General features: G+C 42.2%; 2 protein-coding genes across 2 annotated transcripts; one reads left to right on the top strand and one right to left on the bottom strand.

Moving 5' to 3' along the window:
- The first annotated feature begins 1,050 nt into the window (after positions 1-1,050).
- On the top strand, positions 1,051-8,082 carry LOC115392249 (KH homology domain-containing protein 4-like). Its single transcript, XM_030096819.1, has 14 exons — positions 1,051-1,198; positions 2,173-2,446; positions 2,542-2,661; positions 2,762-2,838; positions 3,128-3,180; positions 3,395-3,600; positions 4,017-4,225; positions 4,735-4,795; positions 5,037-5,094; positions 5,327-5,562; positions 5,883-5,987; positions 6,420-6,502; positions 6,592-6,710; positions 7,150-8,082. The coding sequence occupies exons 1-14, from the start codon at positions 1,170-1,172 to the stop codon at positions 7,278-7,280; spliced, it is 1,761 nt and encodes a 586-aa protein (XP_029952679.1). The 5' UTR covers positions 1,051-1,169; the 3' UTR covers positions 7,281-8,082.
- Positions 8,083-8,124: 42 nt separating this feature from the next.
- Positions 8,125-17,719, bottom strand: fsd2 (fibronectin type III and SPRY domain containing 2). Its single transcript, XM_030096783.1, has 13 exons — positions 17,510-17,719; positions 17,012-17,301; positions 16,149-16,244; positions 15,657-15,890; positions 15,053-15,075; positions 14,705-14,826; positions 12,519-12,683; positions 12,244-12,378; positions 10,971-11,124; positions 10,242-10,375; positions 9,779-9,914; positions 9,505-9,681; positions 8,125-8,621 (listed from the first exon to the last, which is right to left on the bottom strand). The coding sequence occupies exons 2-13, from the start codon at positions 17,288-17,290 to the stop codon at positions 8,372-8,374; spliced, it is 1,905 nt and encodes a 634-aa protein (XP_029952643.1). The 5' UTR covers positions 17,291-17,301; positions 17,510-17,719; the 3' UTR covers positions 8,125-8,371.
- Positions 17,720-17,929: the final 210 nt, after the last annotated feature.

Here is a 17,929-nt window from a genome sequence, read left to right as displayed (position 1 = left end):
ACTTTGTTTAAAATGTTTTGAATATTCCAAGTATCACATTACTAAGGAGAAAAGTTTGAACACTGATGACCAGTATGAAAAGCTACATTTTTGGAAATTAAAGTGTTTTATCCAATGATTGTCTATTATATAATTATACCAGGAAAAAACAAAGCATGCAAGGTATGGAATACATGTGTGGTGATAAAGATCCACATTCGGACTGGATCAGATGCATTCCCTTCTGAACACGAAGCAGTAACATCTAAGATAATCTCAAGTTGGACAGACATTTAAATAACAAGACTAACTCTAAATCTATTTATTTGTTTTAGAGCAAATATTGATACATTATTAAAAAAAACTTCATAAACTTGTGACTTCAGTTGTGCTGGAATGATACAGAAGCTCACAAATTTCAGACAGAATGGACTATTTTATTTTACAATACGAGACAAGCCTGAAATTTCAATTCAAATGCCTCGGTTCAACATATGCTTTACAACTTACATGTCACAGTTGTTTTATATTATACCACTATTTACATCTTCAAATGCAAAAAAAAAGAAAAGAAAAGAAATGGTCACATGTAGCTCAAATTCAAAAATATGTTAGACTAGTTCACATTCTGATAAGACTAACTACAAATCATATTGAATGTAGACACAAGTCTACATCTGTGTAGTACAGTCATCCTCATCACCTGGACTGACTCACCACTGTGGAAAGAGTTCACTCCTGTGCGCCTCTGGTGGTCAAATAAATATATTGCAGTTAATGTCATAATTTTTCACAGCTGATAAATTTCATGTTAAAAGCTGGTCTGGACTCTCTGGCGGACCAGTTCGGGCCCGCAGACCGTACGTTTAATACCCCATATAGTTCAAAACATAAAAAAAAGTTTTGTGCTGATAGTTACATACTAGTAAGTAACATGGAATTTCTTAGCATAGTCTGAGACATGTAGGCCGGGCGCTGTGGCGCTGTCGGGGTTTTCTCCAGACAGCGTGACGCGTCACGGTTACATAACAAGACGCGGCTCCGCCTCCGCTCAGCGCGGTCACACTCCGCGACGCGTCGTCAGAAGAAGCCGCCGGCGCCGGAGCGAGTCAGAGCGGGCCGATGGCTGCGAGCGTCCAACCGCATTAGAATCTGTTTAAATTCTACTGCTAAGTGAGTGGAGTGGTGCTATGTCTTCGGGAATGACTGGACAAACGCCGTAAGTGCCCGCTCGGACGAAGTTGGGTTCTTCTTTGCGCATTTCCGTTGCTAGCTTGCTAAGCTAACTCGCCTGGTAGTACGAGTAAACATGCTAACCGCTAGCACACACGCCATTTGGGCCTGTCGGGAAATAAAGTTAGCTTGAAACAGCATTCGGACTGAACACACTTCAATTTACAGAAATAATTAAGCACGTTGTTTATATGTCAAGTTGTAGTAATGAAGTCCTCGTACTCGTAGAGGTTTGTAACTTAGGTTGTTATTGGGCCGTAGTGCCAGCCTGCTAACGCTAGTATCGTTAGCTGCTGATAGCTTAGCGTGCTTTAGCATCTGATTGTTTATAATCCCGATACGCGGGTCTGTCCAAAGCTTAAGTGATCTACGGGAAATGCATGTAAAACGTGATTATGTGTCTAATAAGATGGTATACCTGGAAAACGCGCTATACACATTTCCACTGACAGCCGTTGATATCTGGTGTCGTGTTTAAAACTTAAGGTCCTTCTTTTGGCTTCACCTTTGAGGGTCGGCAAGGCTTTTTTATCCGGCCCCATCTTATCCCTCTTCTGCTGTTACACAAACTATGTCAACATGTTCCTTTACAAATTTCCACTGGGGTATTCCCCCTCTTCTCCTCTGCCTGATTGCTCAATATCCTTTGTCCGAACATATCTACTCCCGCCTCTGCCTGTCCTCTCCATTCCCTGTAACAATACTGTTCTGTGCTCATTTTCCAAATTTAAGCATCAGATCAGTGGAAAATGTATTGAGCAGTAGTATATTTGTACATGATTTAATTGCATTTAAGATTCTCACCCAAATTTGAGAACTTATTTCTGTTGTTGTATAGAATTTGAAATTGCTCATTTTTAGTCATACCATACATGACTAAAAACTTACCATACATTTGATATTGTATTCACATATAGTGCCTGCATTCAGTGTTTTCTTGTGTTGGGTTTTTATTTACAGGTGCCTAAGCAGACGCTGGGATCAACCAGCTCAGCCCAAACAGAGTGCTGATGTGCAGCAGCAGAGGAGTAGTGAAAATGCAGCCCACCCTGTGTCTTTATCAGGAGTTGTCAGCAGTGCTGGTTCACATGGTGCAGTTTCTCAGCCACCAGATGCAGGTGAAAAGCCTTCAGCCCAGGGAGGTGTGGAAATGGCTGCTGCTATGGCAGCTAAAATAAACGCAATGTTAATGGCCAAAGGAAAGCTGTTAACGCCTCCTCCGTTACTCGCAAAGGTAGGTAGTTTTTGTTAACACGGTAGATTGGTGCTGGTGGGTGAACTGTTTAGAAGCCACGAAAGGGTCTCAAGATTTCTCTTCACATCTTTCAGACACCTACAAGTGTGCCTGTGCCCACCATGACAGAGGAGATGGTGGTTACGGAGGTTGACATAAATGATGTTCCGCTGAATAGTAGAGACCTTCTCACGAAAGGCAAAACACAGGAGGAGGTAGGTGTGATGTGGAGGTGGTTGGCAGAACATGGTCATCGACTTCAAATCTCTTTAAACCTGTGTTTTCTTTGATCAAAATGTCTGCTTGGCTTTTCAGATCCGACAGTTCAGTGGCGCTGTCGTCTCAACGAAAGGTCATTTTATGAGTGAAGCCGAAAAGGGAAATCGATTAGGGTGTGTATTAACGGTTATGGTTTTATATTCTCTCAAATTAAATGTTTCAGGTCTTAAATTATCAATCATTTTGTGACATTGACTCTATATAATTTGTATAAAAAATTTTGATAAATGTAAATCTGCAATGAACGTGTTTAAAAGAAATGTCCTCAATCTAAATAATTATAGTTGGTCATGTAATGCAGAAGTCAGTGATATAAGTGATAATGACCAGTAAAGAATAAATGTTTGGGAAAGTGCACAAGTTCAGTATTGTTTGAAACATTTATGATTTCCTTTCTTTTAGACAAAGACCTTTGTATCTACACGTCCAGGGAAAAAACCAAGAACAGGTCAATAGTAAGTAACACTTATTTTATTATTTCACCTTTAATTGCCTGTGATTATTCATATTTTATGAAAAGTTAAAACTTTTACCCACCCACCAAAACAAATTACTTGTGTGGGTAACTATGCTTGGCAGTAAAACCAGATTCTGATTCTGATTTTCTCTACAGTGAAAGGATTGAATATAACTGATGGAATGTCTATGACTTCTTTATTGTAACATTAGAAGCTGTGATGAGGATAAAGGAGATCATCTCTGAGGACGTGATGAGGATTTCTGCAGCGTCCGGAGGACAGCAGATACCCGTCATGCCACCGCTCACACTCTACCCTCAGCCTCCTCGGCCCGTCATCCCCCCTCCGGTTCCACGGATGCCAAACACCACTGCAGTGCCCGGCCAGGGGCACCGGCCTGCAGCTCCTCATTCAGGGGTAGGTACAGAAAGTCAGGTGACACACACAATGAAAACTTTCATTTCACTTATTAGTTGATGATATTTTCTTTCTAATCACCGAAATACACTATATTCAGAAAACAGAATAGTACACAACTGTTGTGTTGATGGTTCTATTTAAAGAAAAAGTGCTGGATTCGTATTGTACTGGACTTCAATTGTTTGTCAGGATTGGTAAACATGGAGGTCAAGAAAGTGAGGCGAATGAAGACCATATCACCTTCACTGATACCCACCTCCTATATCAAATAGCAGAGAGAACATCTGTAGTCTACAGTTAGACGCTGCGGATTACTGTGTCTGCTAATAAACATACTTTACCACAAGCATTGTCTTCACGGCGCAGCTTCAACGTGTAAACGGCGTGTCTTTTTTGTTTGCTTTAATCCTCAGAGTTTCGTGCACACAAAGATTTTCGTGGGCCTGGATCAGGCGCTGCCCTCTTTCAACGTGAATGAAAAGGTCGAGGGTCCGGGAGGTTCATACCTGGGTCACATTCAGACAGAGACCGGAGCTCGGGTCTTCCTCAGGGGAAAAGGGTCTGGCTACATAGAGCAAGCGTCAAAGAGAGAGTCTTTCGAGCCTCTTTACGTCTACATCAGGTACGTTCATTCGCAATGGATTTTCATTCCATCTCTATACTGTCCTTTATTTGGTGCAGCACCCTTCCACTTGCAGAGAGATCATACGTGCTTTTATTAATGAATGTTACTGTTATTGCTTTTCTGTTTTGCTGTCATTATTTTCAAGAAATGTGTTGATGTCCATCATAGGCATACAATTGCTTGATTGCAATAAACCCAGAATAAATTGCTCAGTTCATCAAATTTGAGTTTAATGGCTGGTGGCTGTCGCCTGTCATTCCTGTTCTAAATTGGAAGGAAACCAAAAAGCCTCTCTGATTTGTAATAAAAGATGATATATTTTTGGACATAGCATTTTGTTGCTGTGTAGATGAATAAAATATTTTTTTAACCATCATGAGACAGTATAATTTTGTTTAGGAGTCGTGTAAGGTGACTTCTTGCATGTATTTAGGAAGACACTTGTTTTTTGTCCTGTGCTGAATCTGCTTCGTCCCATCAAACAATGGTCCTCTTGTCCGTTGCAGCCACCCGAACGCAGCTGGACTGGAGTCTGCAAAGAAACTCACAGAGAGTCTACTGGAAACCGTAAGTTTATAATATTGTCACCCTAAAGTAAAGTTGTCACTTCAGTGGGAGGTGAGACTACAGCAGTGTGTATTCTTCACTGAAACTGACCTCCAACAGTCAGTGTAGTGTGAACCACCTGATGACAGCTTTTGAGTGCTCTGCGCCTACCGACAATAAACTACTGAAGATATGCCAACATAGCCTTTGCTGGGAGGCTGTCCTCCTTACATCTTCCATTCCGTTTCCTCTTTTTCTTCAGGTGCGAGCGGAACACGCCCGGATGGTGTCGACGTACACGGCCACAGGCTCAACACAACGTAAGTGTACCATAAGACTGCATAACTAAACAGGCAAATTCCAACAAAGTGGCCAAATGTCAGCTGTGGAGGTATCGGCTGACTGCTTTTGCGCTCGTGGTATTTAATCCTCCCTTGACATTTTTAGTGGCTCAGCAATAAGTTGAAATCGTAGGTCAAACTTGTCAAAGCACCCTGTTATTGATCCATGTGTTATATGCTATTAACTCGGCGTTCTATACTTTCATTTCAGCATACGCAGCACATGGATATCCACCTAATAGCAATTACTCTAACCAGGGATCCTGGTATAACTACCCAGCGAATGGGTATGCTGGCGGCTATTCAGCGTACCCAGGAGCCGGTGGTTATTGGAGTAATGCAAATGGTCCCCCAAGTCATTCTAACCTGTCGACAAACCCTCCATCTTCTCAGGCAATGGTTCAGTATCCGGTGTGTCCTAGGAAATCGCATTCATTTCTTGTCCAGGTAAATGTTAGACCTTTTCCTCTGCTCAAATCTTTGAAAGACCAATTAAATCAATCAGATTGACCAATTTCAACCATCTTTTCAGGGGTCAGGTAGTATTTAGGCCAAAGTTTCATTGTTATGAATTAAAACTACCTATTTTAGAGTTGGAACCACAAGTTTATTTTCTGATTAAAATATACTATCATTTAGTAGTTTTAGTACTATTTACGTCACAAGAATAATAAAGGCTAGGAATCAGTTGAAGCCTTTGGGTATTTGTAGTTTCAAACCCTGGTGGCAGCTTCAGTGTGTCCGTGTTGGTTTCTGCTCTGCTTAAGGATCCAAACAGCAGTGAGGCACCGGAGCCCGAGGGACCTTTAACCAACCCCCCTGACTCAGGAAGTCCCACACATCAGTTCCAGGAAGAGGCAAAGGACAAACAGGTCAGCTCAAGAGTAACATGAATTAATTTATTGTGGCTGCTTATAGCTGAAGTTACAGCTGATAGTTCAGGTTTCTGTTCTGTAATCATGAGCGGAGATGCTTCAGCCCTGGAAAAAAGACACATTGTGCTTAAAATGCTGAAACCATGAGTATCACAGTTGTTTAACAGTGTAAATATGATCCTGGAATGTAAAATGCTCATGTTTGTTTATCAAGATGTTGCTGATCCTCACAGGAACAATTTAACTTGAGATTGTCTGAAGTTTAAGACACTTCAGTTTAAGAAAAAAGAACCATGAGTTTGTTAAACAGTTTAGATGTAGACCTGTTGAATGGTTGCTGACAGTTTCCCTGATTATCACCGAGGTCAAACTAATACCTCTTTACACATCTGTGATCGATCATATTAAAACTTGAGTGTCTTTGTTCAGTCTACCAGCAGGTCTCCAGAGCATCCTTCTCAGCAGGAGGCCGTCCTTCCTACGTCTGTTGCAGAGGAGAAAAAAGTAGAAAGGTCTGACCGTTGATCATCGTGCTCTTTCAGTATGTAGATTTCCTATCCGATTACTTTAGTTTCCATATCAATGTGTTTGTGATTTTCAGGTTTCTGATGCCTCCCCCTCCGCCTCCCTTCGTGGCTCCTGCTCCTGTTGCACGCAAACGGCCGAGAGACGCGGTGACGGATGACTCTGCGAGCCCGTCCAGCAGCAACGCCCCGCTGGGTATGTCGCCGCTGATTTCCAGAAGTCTTAAGGGCCTGAGCACTTGGACATTTCTTCTGCTAAAATGAAAATGGCGTCTCCCCCCCACGGAGTGATGGGGGAGGAGTGGAGACCTGTGTGAATCGCTCCACTTGTTGAACCGACTAACACGCTCCTCTCGTATATGTTCTTTGTCTTTCCCCTGTTTTCTCTCTCAACATGTGTCCCTGGACCGGCCTGTTATGGATGTGTGCTCTACTGCCGTTTCATTTGATATCTCCCTTCTCCTGGCTGCGGATCAAACGAACCCCAAACCATCGCTAACATGGGGCTCCTCAATGGGTTTCCCTTTTGTGCTCGCTCTCTCTCTCTCTCTCTCTCTCTCTCTCTCTGCCCCCCTCCCTCACCCCGTCTCCCTTCTACTCCTCTCCGTGTCTCTGTTTTCTTTGTGCCTGTACAGGTGTTCAAGAGGAGGTGTGTGAGAAGAAGGTGAAAGTGAGCGTGGATGCGTCGGGGCTCGTGCCGTACGGAGGGGATTCCTCCGACGAGGAGGAGGAGAGGACTCACAGCAGTAAGACCGATCACTCATAGCCTCTGTCCCGCCCCGTCCTCCTCATTGTCCTGGAAATTCACTCCCCGAGGCGACATTCACTACAGCGAAACGTTTCTCTAAAAGGAAAAGTCCACTCTTTTGATATCACACTTGTTTTTAAAACAGTGCCAGTGTGTCAATCCGTTTCCTGCTGAAAATAGTGAATAATCACCGTCTGCTCTGCGATTGAACTTCTGTTTTTTTTTTAATTGGATTTCTATCTGTTCTCGGTTGACTTTAGAAAATTAAATTTTCACTTAATTTACAAGTATTTGCAAATACTGCGTGCCAGGTTGACTTTGGACAAAAATACTGGCAAAGTCTTGGATTTCGGACATTCTCGCTCTTTTCAGGTTTCTGAAGCAAAAAGCTTATTTTCATGTTCTTTTTTTCTTAATGTCATTCAGTTTGTTCTTTGATTTTTGAAACCCCTGATACAAGATGAAAACCCGTTGCTTTTATTCAGCCGTGAGCGTATTTATTTTTCTGTCCGCCTGTACAGCAGATGTAGATGCAGGTATCTGCCCCTTCAGTCTATTCTTTTACTCTTTTTCGTTTGTAGACGCTGGATATTTGGGACAAAGGTTTTCCAAACCTCAGTGCTTTTCTTTTTCCAGTCTTACGGCTGCCTCAAGAGGCCTTTTATCATGATTTGTGAACCTTGTGAAGCACATCAGCTGCTGCTTCTCGGTGTGGAAGTATTAAGGATGGACTTTTCCTTTTTTTTTTTTTTTTTTTCTTTTCAATGTGGGAAAAAAATGTATAAATAAACTTCAAATGGGTTTTTGTTTCACCCTTGAAATAGTTTTATTTCAAGTTTGTTTTATTTCTTTTCAATGCATCATTTCTTAATGAACAAAACAAGCTTCTTGTTTCTATTTTTTTTTTTTGTTTGTTTTTTGAAGGGTCTGCTGCAGTTACAGATGGTTTAAATACCTATTGTACAATTCAATTGAGCCTTTTCTTATCTTGGAAAATGGTGTATGCCTGTTCCCATGGAATACTATAATAAAAACCAATTTAAAAAAGAACGAAGTTGTGGGTTTTCTGTCGCTGATGTTTTGAAGCACTGTGGATTTGGTTTCCGGCGTCACATGAAGGCGTACGCGGGCGCCTGGATGCCGTTGTGCACGGTGAGGGCTCCCGGGTTGTCCAGGCTGAAGCAGGGCTGGACGTAGCTCTGGAAGCGGCAGCGGAAGGTGTGGAGGTGTTGCTCCAGGTTCACGTTGAAGAAGGACAGAGTGTCCCTCTCGTAGTCCAGCGCCACTCCGATCCGCACCGGGTTCACTGTGATCCTCAGATCTGGACTCCAGCCATTATGTAGAAACTCATATTTATGTCTGGGGGGGAAAAAGAAAAAAGTCTGCATAATTATGAATGTGTAAAACGTTCTCAACTTGGTGTACGGCTTTTTAAGGCATGGTTCCCTCATTCACTGTGTCGGCCATCAGGAGAGCAGATGCTGAACAACCAGCCAACAGCAGGATTTGAAATGGTTGCAGATTATAGAAAACAAGAGATGTGATTGTTAAATTGTGCGTAGGCTGCCTCAGCGGGATTTCCACATCCAGGGATTGTGTGATGTGTTTCTCCGAATGATTTGCTAAATGTGATAATTCATCTGTCCTGCTTTGTTCCATGAAGAGTTGCCATGGAAACACTCGTAAAAGAAATTCTACTGTGGGCTTTTCCACTCGGTATGTTCAGTTTTGCATGAAGGGATGATTTTTTTTTGTTTGTTTTTGCTTAGGAAAGGAAAATTTGAGAATGTTAAAAATGCAAGTTTTGGCCCAGTTTCTCTGAACTGCAGGAGTCATCCCTCTTAGGATCAGCATGCTGATTCTGATATCCGATTGGCTGCATCTGCTGGTGTGTGCAGTCCCATGAAAATGAAAGCACATTTCATCAGCTTGTGCTGCAATTGGCAGATGGAAAACAAAGTTACTTTTTGACCTTCCTGTTCTGTTGGATTCTCCACAGATAATTTCTTTTTCTATATGACACAGTGAAGTGCAAACTGGCCATAAAATATCAAGTTTTTATTCTCCCAGAAAATGTTGTTTTTGAAACAGTTGTATGGGTTAGACCACAGTCAGATTTGTAAGACAGCCAGACCTAAAGCTAGACCTACATCAACTAACTGGTATAAGCAATGCAAAGAAGTATGAGACCCCTCTGGTGACTGTCCAGCCTTATGTTTGAAGTGGGACGACGCACCGTTACCTGGACGGACTGAGGATGTGTCTCATACACCAGGAGGTACTGTTGGCCCCGAGGTACGAGCTCCTCTCCGTGTCCTCATATGCGACCCCGATTCGAAACTCTGTCCCATCATCGACCTCAACTTCCCAGTAATGTCGGCCCCGCACTGGAATGAGATCTCCCAGAACGGCAACACATCTGTAGATACACACACACACACACACACACACAAAGTTACTGAAAACACACCTGCCTCCTGTAATCTTTGGCCACGCTCAGCTTGTTCATACTCGACCTGGTGAAGGTGTTTTCGTCGTCCAAGGCCATGGCGCTTATGGGCAGTTCCTCGTCTCCATAGAAGATGGTAAAGCCGTCTTCAGAGACAGACAGGCAAGGGTGAGCAGTGTCCTCCAACAGGTAGAAGAGAGTACCTGCACAGGTAAACACACTTAATGCTGTGTAATTGAGGGGAAAGCACATTAAATGAAGAATATCTGGATTACTTTGAATTAAATGGTACTTTTATTTGAACACAGTCAGTTTATACACAGACTGAAGTCATTTCAAAATGCGTGCAGTGTCTCCATACAAAGGCTTTCAGTATTTAACATATTAACCTGTTGGCCTTTTATGTTTTTCATGGTAATAGAATGACCGTTATTGCTTGTATTTCACTGAATTATGAAATTTTCAATTCTGGTTAAAATAAACACGAGCAGATTGACCCTTGATTCTTTTTTTTTTTTTTTTTGGATCACCTGTGGTGGAGATGGTGATAACTTCACTCTTGTCGCTGGGCCCACCGATGTTGACGGCTCTCACTGCGATGAGGTACCGCCGGCCTGCCTGCAGCTGGATCAGACACTGACAGGTGGGCACGGCCACGATAGACCTGCAGGATCAACCGATGAGACGACAGCCCGATGTCAACCCCTTTATAAGTGTGACGAGAGCAGAATTATGCTCACTTTCTGAACTACCTTCTGTTTCTATAACTCTACCAAAGTGTAAACTCTTTAAGAAATATTTGGTCTCATGATCAATGACGTGGATGGTTTGACACTTTGTTAAATTTAAGGTGATTCACTGTGCAAACACTGCGCCGACTCTCTGCTTCTTGGAGTGACCAGATGAAAAATGTAAATGACCCTGAATATGAGGACATTTTGCTCGCCAGTGCTGCAGGAGAGGAAGCTAAGAATAGATTTTCTGGGACAGAGTGTGGCTTGATTCAGCAGCTCTCTATAACCAGGGGACTTCGAAAATCCCAGGCAAGCACTAAACACTGACGTGTTCATGGAAGTAGTGAAGCAAAAGCCTTATTAAAGGAAAGGCCAGGAGAAAGACCAATATCATGCGGTGCTGGATCTTTGAAGCAGCGCAGAGAGTTTCTATTTATAAGGAGCTATTTTTAAATTGAACCTCTAAGAAGGAAAATTCCAGGAAGGCACAATTGAATTCGTGTGCTTGGCGGAGATGATTCTCACTCGGTGACGCTGCTCTCCGGGCCGTCAGCGGCCATCTCACTGAGCTCCACGGTGTAGGAGTCCACCGGGTCGGTGTTTCCGGACTGCCAGCGGATCAGAGCCGCCTCTGGACAGCTGGAACACTCCCGCTGCTTGATGACAGGAGGCGACGGCACTAAAGAGAGAACACCCTGCCTTTATTCCTCCAGCATCAGTCATGTAAGGCTGGAGCAGACAACAGATGAAGGAAAACTAATAATCTGAAAGTCACTTTTTCAAACTTTGTGAAGTTTCAGAAGAACCATTTCAACTGTCAAAATGAAAGTGGAAAATTAAGTTTGCACTGAGTATGTTGAGATAGTTTTAAAAAACATAAGTCAGGTCTAACATATCAGGGTGTATTTTCAAGAGTTAAATTCCAGTAGAGGGACAGTGAGTCTTTTTAAAGGAATACAGAACAAATGCAGAGTATAAAGTGTTTTCTAGAGTCCCGGGCTGGCAACACAGGACTTGTTTGAAGAATCTGCATCTGTCAGTACAGAGTCTAAGTAAAAATCCATATTAAACTTAAAATCTTTGCCATGTTTAAAGTCTGAGTTTCAATATGTTATCTGTCCTTTGTTTAACTTTAAGAATCTCTGTCAGCTGATGGGATCCATGTCCAATTTAAAAAGCCCAGCTAAGAAATTCTTCTCTCATTTGTTTTTCTTTTCTTATACGAGGATAGTGAAACGCGAACACAGCACAAAACAGACTATTTCTGTTTGTCTCTACTCAGTGTACAATGTTTGATACACTCATAATGCCACTCTCATTCACAAGAAAACACACTCACTGACTTCACTTGTTTAAATACATACACTTCAAGCATCCCGGTCAATTTAGGGTTAGGGGTAAGGTTAGGATTATGAAAACAACAGGTCGGACTGGGAGAGACACTGGATACACCTCATCGTGTTTAAGCAGCTTATATCTTCCTATCCTCAGATGAACTGCTGTTGGTATCAATGACAGTGTCTCCTGAAACCCAGTTTTTATCAGTGATCCTGGTAAACCACAATTGAGAATACTCTCATTTTATGTTCTGGTCTGACTGGACATAGTCTTTTTTGTAATATGTTTTTGTTCTATGTTTCAGTCTTTTATATTCTGATAATTATGGGACTTTCTGAAAACACATCAGTGGAATTATCCTTGAAAGTAAACATTTAGCTCATCTCTTTATAATTCCAACTTTGTATCAGCAAATATAAAGCTTTTTTCATGTACTTTTCAGGAGTGTGTTGCTCATTACCTGTCATGTATAAAGCTTTCTCGCTTGCGGGGCTGATGCCGGTGGTATTGGTCGCCGTCACCCACAGCTCATACTGAGCGTTGGGCAGCAGATCTGTCACAGTGCAGTGGGTCTCCTTCACGTTCACCTTGCTGACTGAAAAGCAAGCGTGGGCAACGTAGTTCAGGCTTATCTCATCATTACATGCACGAAAAAAAGCCTGAAATTGGCACATCAGTGAAAGCTGCTTCAGAAGCAGATGGTTTGAGCCTGCAGGTCGCGTCTCCCAGTCGTACCGTGTGGCGCACAGGTGCCATCTGCGAGTGTGTCCTCCAAAACCGGCCGGTAGTACAGCTCGTAGTACTCCACCGTATCGTCCGAGAACAGGCTCCAGCACACACGCAGCGACGTCTGGGTGGCAGAGTTGGGCATCTGCGGGTTGATGACTGGGGCAGATGGGGCTGTGAGTATATTGCAAAAACATGGATTTGTTATTGAGTGATGCCCAGAAAAATACATATAAAGCAGTGTTATGCAATTTTTTTAAGTAGGTTAGTAAGTGAAAGTTATTTATCTAGCGCTTTTCGCAGACAGCAGTCACAAAGTGCTTCACAGGGAGAAAAAAATCATATATAGATCAGAAATATGAAGATAAAAGAACATTTAACAGAGCATAACATAAAATAACAGAGCGTAAGACATTGCACTGCACATAAAAGCAGAGAGAAGAAATCGTATACACAGTCCATGGTACTGCCAAGACACACTGTCAGTGGGTCTGGAACGCCTTCTGGAACAGAAATGTTTTTAGGTGTTATTTGAAAGCATCCACTGAGTCCAGGGAGCACAGGTCTAGGGGAAGCTCGTTCCAGAGGGGAGGTGCGGTAGATGTGAATGAGCGGTCACCCCTGGTTTTAAAGCAAGTCTGGGGGACTCTCAGCAAGTTCTGTTCAGCGGACCTCAGGCGCCAGGCCGAGCTGCAGGATGTGGTTAAGTCTCTGATGTAGATGGGAGCTTGGCCATGTAGGTCTCGGAAGGTCAGCACCAGGATTTTAAGCTGGACACGGAACACAACAGGGAGCCAGTGGAGAGATTTTAAAACAGGTGTAATGTGGGACCTCTTGTTGGTGCTGGTCAACAACCTCGCAGCTGAGTTTTAGACATACTGAAGACGAGCCAGCTCTTTCTTGCTGAGGCAAGTGAACAGGCTGTTACAGTAGTCCAGTAGGATATGAACGCATGAACGATCATTTCAAGCTCGTTCTTGGACACTGTGGGTCTGAGCTTAGCGATATTTGCGCAGTTGGAAGAAACAGGTTCAAACCAGCTGCCTTGAGTGGTGGTCTATGGACACGGCGTTGTCAAAGATCACCCCAAGGTTCCTCAGTTCGGCTTCGTTTGAGGGGCTCAGATCACCTAGGTGCTGCTTAATAGTGGGGATGGCACTGTCCGGGGCAATAATGAGAGTCTCTGTTTATTCCGAATTTAATTGGAGGCTGTTGTCTGCTTGGTTTGTGACAAGCAGTTCATTATCATTCACTTAGAAGCTCAGTTTGTGGGTTTCAGAGGGCTTGAAGGAGCAGTCCAGCTGAAGGTCGGCAGGTGATAGGAAACTTCACAGAACCGCTGGATTATCTGACCTAGAGGAAGGACATACAACAGGAACAAGAGGGGTCCCAGAACTAAGCCCTGGGGCACACCACACTGCAGGTTGGCTGGCTCAGACATGATGTGGTTGGCTGACACACTGAAGCTCCTACCAGTCAGATATGAGGAGAAGCACTGGAGCACTGGACCTTACAGGCCAATCAGGTCCTGTAGCCTGTTTATCAGGATCTGGTGGTCGACTGTATCAAAGGCTGAAGACACTTTAATCTCAACACGGAGTCATTCTTCTTCTATTTCATAAAAATTACTAATTCACATCAGTCTAATTATGGTACAATTTGATGACAGGTAAAATTTTTTTGGCCGAATATAAGCTGCTCTCCATTTTTCCTTCAGATATCAGGCACAATTTCTGAACATTTGTGTTTATCTTTTTACTCGCTGATAAAGCTGCTTGACCAGGCCTGTAAAAACAATCATTTTGGAAATAAACCCACAAAACGCCAAGTCTGAATTAAAAAAAAAAAGTGTACAATTTGAATAAAACATGGTCTCACAAATCTACATTTCATTCACTGTGAAGCACAGATAACTTGTTGGGATTATTTTTTGACCCAATTTTTAGTTTGTTGGCAGCAACTCATTTCAATAAACTTTGAGACAGAAGTAAGGTTTGTAGATTCAAGAAGCAGTTTCAGGAATGTTTCACAACTATTGAGTCAGCTGGTCAAAGGTCAGGAGCAGTAACAGTTAGGCTACTTTCATGTTGAGTTTACAGACATTTGTTACAGGAATATGCTGGAAAAATGGCCTTTGATCAACTTTTTTTTGTTTGTTTCTCTTGTCAAACAGGTGAGTGGTGTGTGAATCAGACCTGGAACGACATTGATTGAGTCCATCATGGTTTTGACATCTGACAGGTCAGCAAGTGGCGTGTTAAATTCAAGATTAGTGGACAACGTCAGGTCGACCTCGTCTTTGGCAAACTCCTCAATTCTGGCAAAGAAAGACAGGAAAAGGCAATAACTCAACTCAAATCCGACTCAGAATTAAAACAACATGTAAAATGAAAAATATAGCCTATATATACATATATATATACATATTTGCTTTATTCCACATGTGGTATGTTTGACCTAATAATCTTGACATTAACGGTTAGTCATTCAAAAGTACACTTCAGTTATGAGTGCAGAGTCACACCAAGCAGCATCACATTTACCTTTGAATGGCGGGCATGACTGTCTGTCAAACAAAGGGAGCAATTAAAACAATGTCAAATGCTCCATCAATATTTAATACCCACTGTCACAATAGACACGTATGTTTTAACTTTGTCTGCACAAATATTTTCAAGCCACATAAAAAAATGGAAGTTGACTGTGCTTTGATGTTCAGCAGATCTTCATCAGGTCAAATACTGCTTTCATCTGGTAAGTAATCCAAATTTATATTTCACATTAACCAGTCAGCAGGTTCATTGACTTCATGTGTGGCTGTAATTTAAATTTTGTATAGAAGCAACTACAGTTAGATTTGTTATCCAAACATTAATACAACTACATTTTTTAAAAAATGGTCAAACATAAAAATATATTTCATAGTAATAGAGGATCGAAATGTAATGAGTTGTTTTTTGTGGTTTAAATATATGAGTCCAACCAGTTTTCTGTTTGTTTTGTCAAGATTTAACAGCCTTGTGCCCACGTGTGGCATGTGAATAAACCTGCTAATATGTCAAAACTTTAACATCAAACTGGAGTCATCAATATGTTCATATTTATGTATTTTCAAACAGCGGTTGGGGCAAACACAAGAGAATCCACCTTCAGGAACAGCCTCTTGTCCTGGTAGCGGTAGATCTCCTGGGCTTTCTCAATCAGCTCCTTGGATGCGTCCATTGCTCGGCCACAGTTCAAAAGCTGACTGTACAGCTCTTCCAGCTTGTTTTTCTTCTCCTCCTCCAGTCCAGCCGCTCTCTCATCATAGCGCTGAGACAGCGTCTGCAGCACATCGTTGTAGTGCTGCTCCAAGTGCTGCTCCTGACGGCCAAAATTGTCCTGTCCATGCAATTATAGACCAAATTGCAAAGACATACACATAGGTTTGATATTAATAAAACATATGGGCAGCTAAATGCAATGGATGTCTTCAGTGATTTTGGGCCCCTGAGGAGACATTTGAAAACTTATCAAGTTACAAAACTAGATTCTGCCAAGTTCACACTGAACAAAATAATAAGAAGAAGCTCTCTTAAATGCTGGCTCAGTCAGATAATATTGATTAAATGTAAAATCAAACCTAATTTGAAATATTACCTCCACAGTGAGAAAGATTTCTTCCAGATGACCTGCAAAATTCTCCATCTCAGCAACTTTTCCTTGCAGCTGATTCCTGATCATGATGATCTCATCCTGAAAGCAATTGAAAACCAGATCAACACCTTCTGCTTTTAATACAAAACATTATCCAGGCTTTGCTGTCGGGACTCAGCTCATGTCTGTGGTTCTGTAAAGAAAAGGCCTTTCATGTGGACAGCTCCGTCTTCTGGGACTCATACCGAGAAAAAAGTGATATTACAGAAATTGGGCCAAAGTCGTCAAGAACTTTCATGTTCAGGAGGGAAAAATATGCGAATGATTTGGCAGGCATGTTCAAAGGCGAATCAGAACCCAAAGTCAGATTTAATATGTCTCGTTCTCGCATGTGTTCAAGCTTTTATTCTTGGGGAAATACAAAATGAATGAATGCTACTTGAAAATCATATTTTTAATGGATATTAGGATATTAGCAACATGATTGTGTATTATACATACAAACTGTGTGGCATTTGCTGTCTTCCTCACTTTCACTTCTTGTGAATACCATGAACACACTGACCCATTGAAGAAGGGACCAGCTTGTAACTGTTTGATATAAACATTAATGTGCTACTATCTGATATCATGAGGAAAAATGTCATTGTGTGTAATGATGGAATAAGGGTCTGTTGACACATTCACATAATCAAATCTGGTCCTTAGTGGAACTAATTTGGACACAATTGTTTGTATTTAATGCAAGCTTTTCATGTATTGACAGAATTTATCCCAACATCTTTAGAGCTGTTGATTCTGTACTCGAGCTTCTGTTTTAATCATTCAAGCCAAGCATGTGGCGAGAGCTGTGTTTTTGTCCTCACCTCAGTTTCTTCCTCCTTAAACACATCGTCACGGTCATCTTGTCCATCTTCCGCCCCGGTGGGGGATGGAGAGCTGTTCTCACAGGGATCGAAATGAAGGGACTCGTTGGTGTCAACAGAAAACCTCTGGAAGGTGGAAACATTGGGGGCGCCCCTCCCTTCCCTGTCTGCAGCCATATTGTGGGTCTCCATGGCTGTCGACTCTCTGCTTAACTCCTGGTGCTCGGCTTCCTCTGCGATCACACTCAGTCCTCCTCCTCTGCTATCATACAGATCCATGAAGGCAGCACCTGTGCAAGAACCAAGGGTCACAAGGTCAATTCAGCTTTCTCCTAATGATGTGAATATAATGATCAGCAACACTTCTTAACACTTCATAACACACAATAATAACCAAGCAACATTTGTCTTACTGACAAAACAACTTGAATGTGCAGAAAGTTTGACAAATACTACCTTAAATAATAATAATAATCACATTCAAAAAAAAAAGTTTACCTGGACAATTCAGTCTGTTCTAAACAACCATGTCAGTTGCGGTGCTTGAGAGACCAGCTCTGCAGAGTCCCACCCCACACCAAGCTGGTACAGAAATAGATGGGACTCAGTTTGATCAGATGTCACAGGCATGTCAAACATCCACCCAGGACAAACACAATTTATTGAATAAGAAATACAGTTTAGTCTGCATGGAGGCCGGAGCTTTGTAAACACCGTAAAATATAAGCAAGTTGCTCAAAGTGTATCGTTCGTGCTGGTCGCAGCATTATTAGACACTTCTTTGGTATTGAGGAATGGAAATCCCCGAGCATGTGACGTCAGGTCAGAGGACACTGTGGTGCCTTCAGGCTCGTAGGAAATAATTTAGCCTATCGCAAAATTAAAAATAACTGAATCCATCTGTCTAAAAAAACAAAG

This window comes from Salarias fasciatus, chromosome 1 (assembly GCF_902148845.1).
Source record: "Salarias fasciatus chromosome 1, fSalaFa1.1, whole genome shotgun sequence".
NCBI lineage: Eukaryota > Metazoa > Chordata > Actinopteri > Blenniiformes > Blenniidae > Salarias > Salarias fasciatus.
Note: the sequence above shows the minus strand (reverse complement) of the source record. Positions and strands in the feature narration are given on the sequence as shown.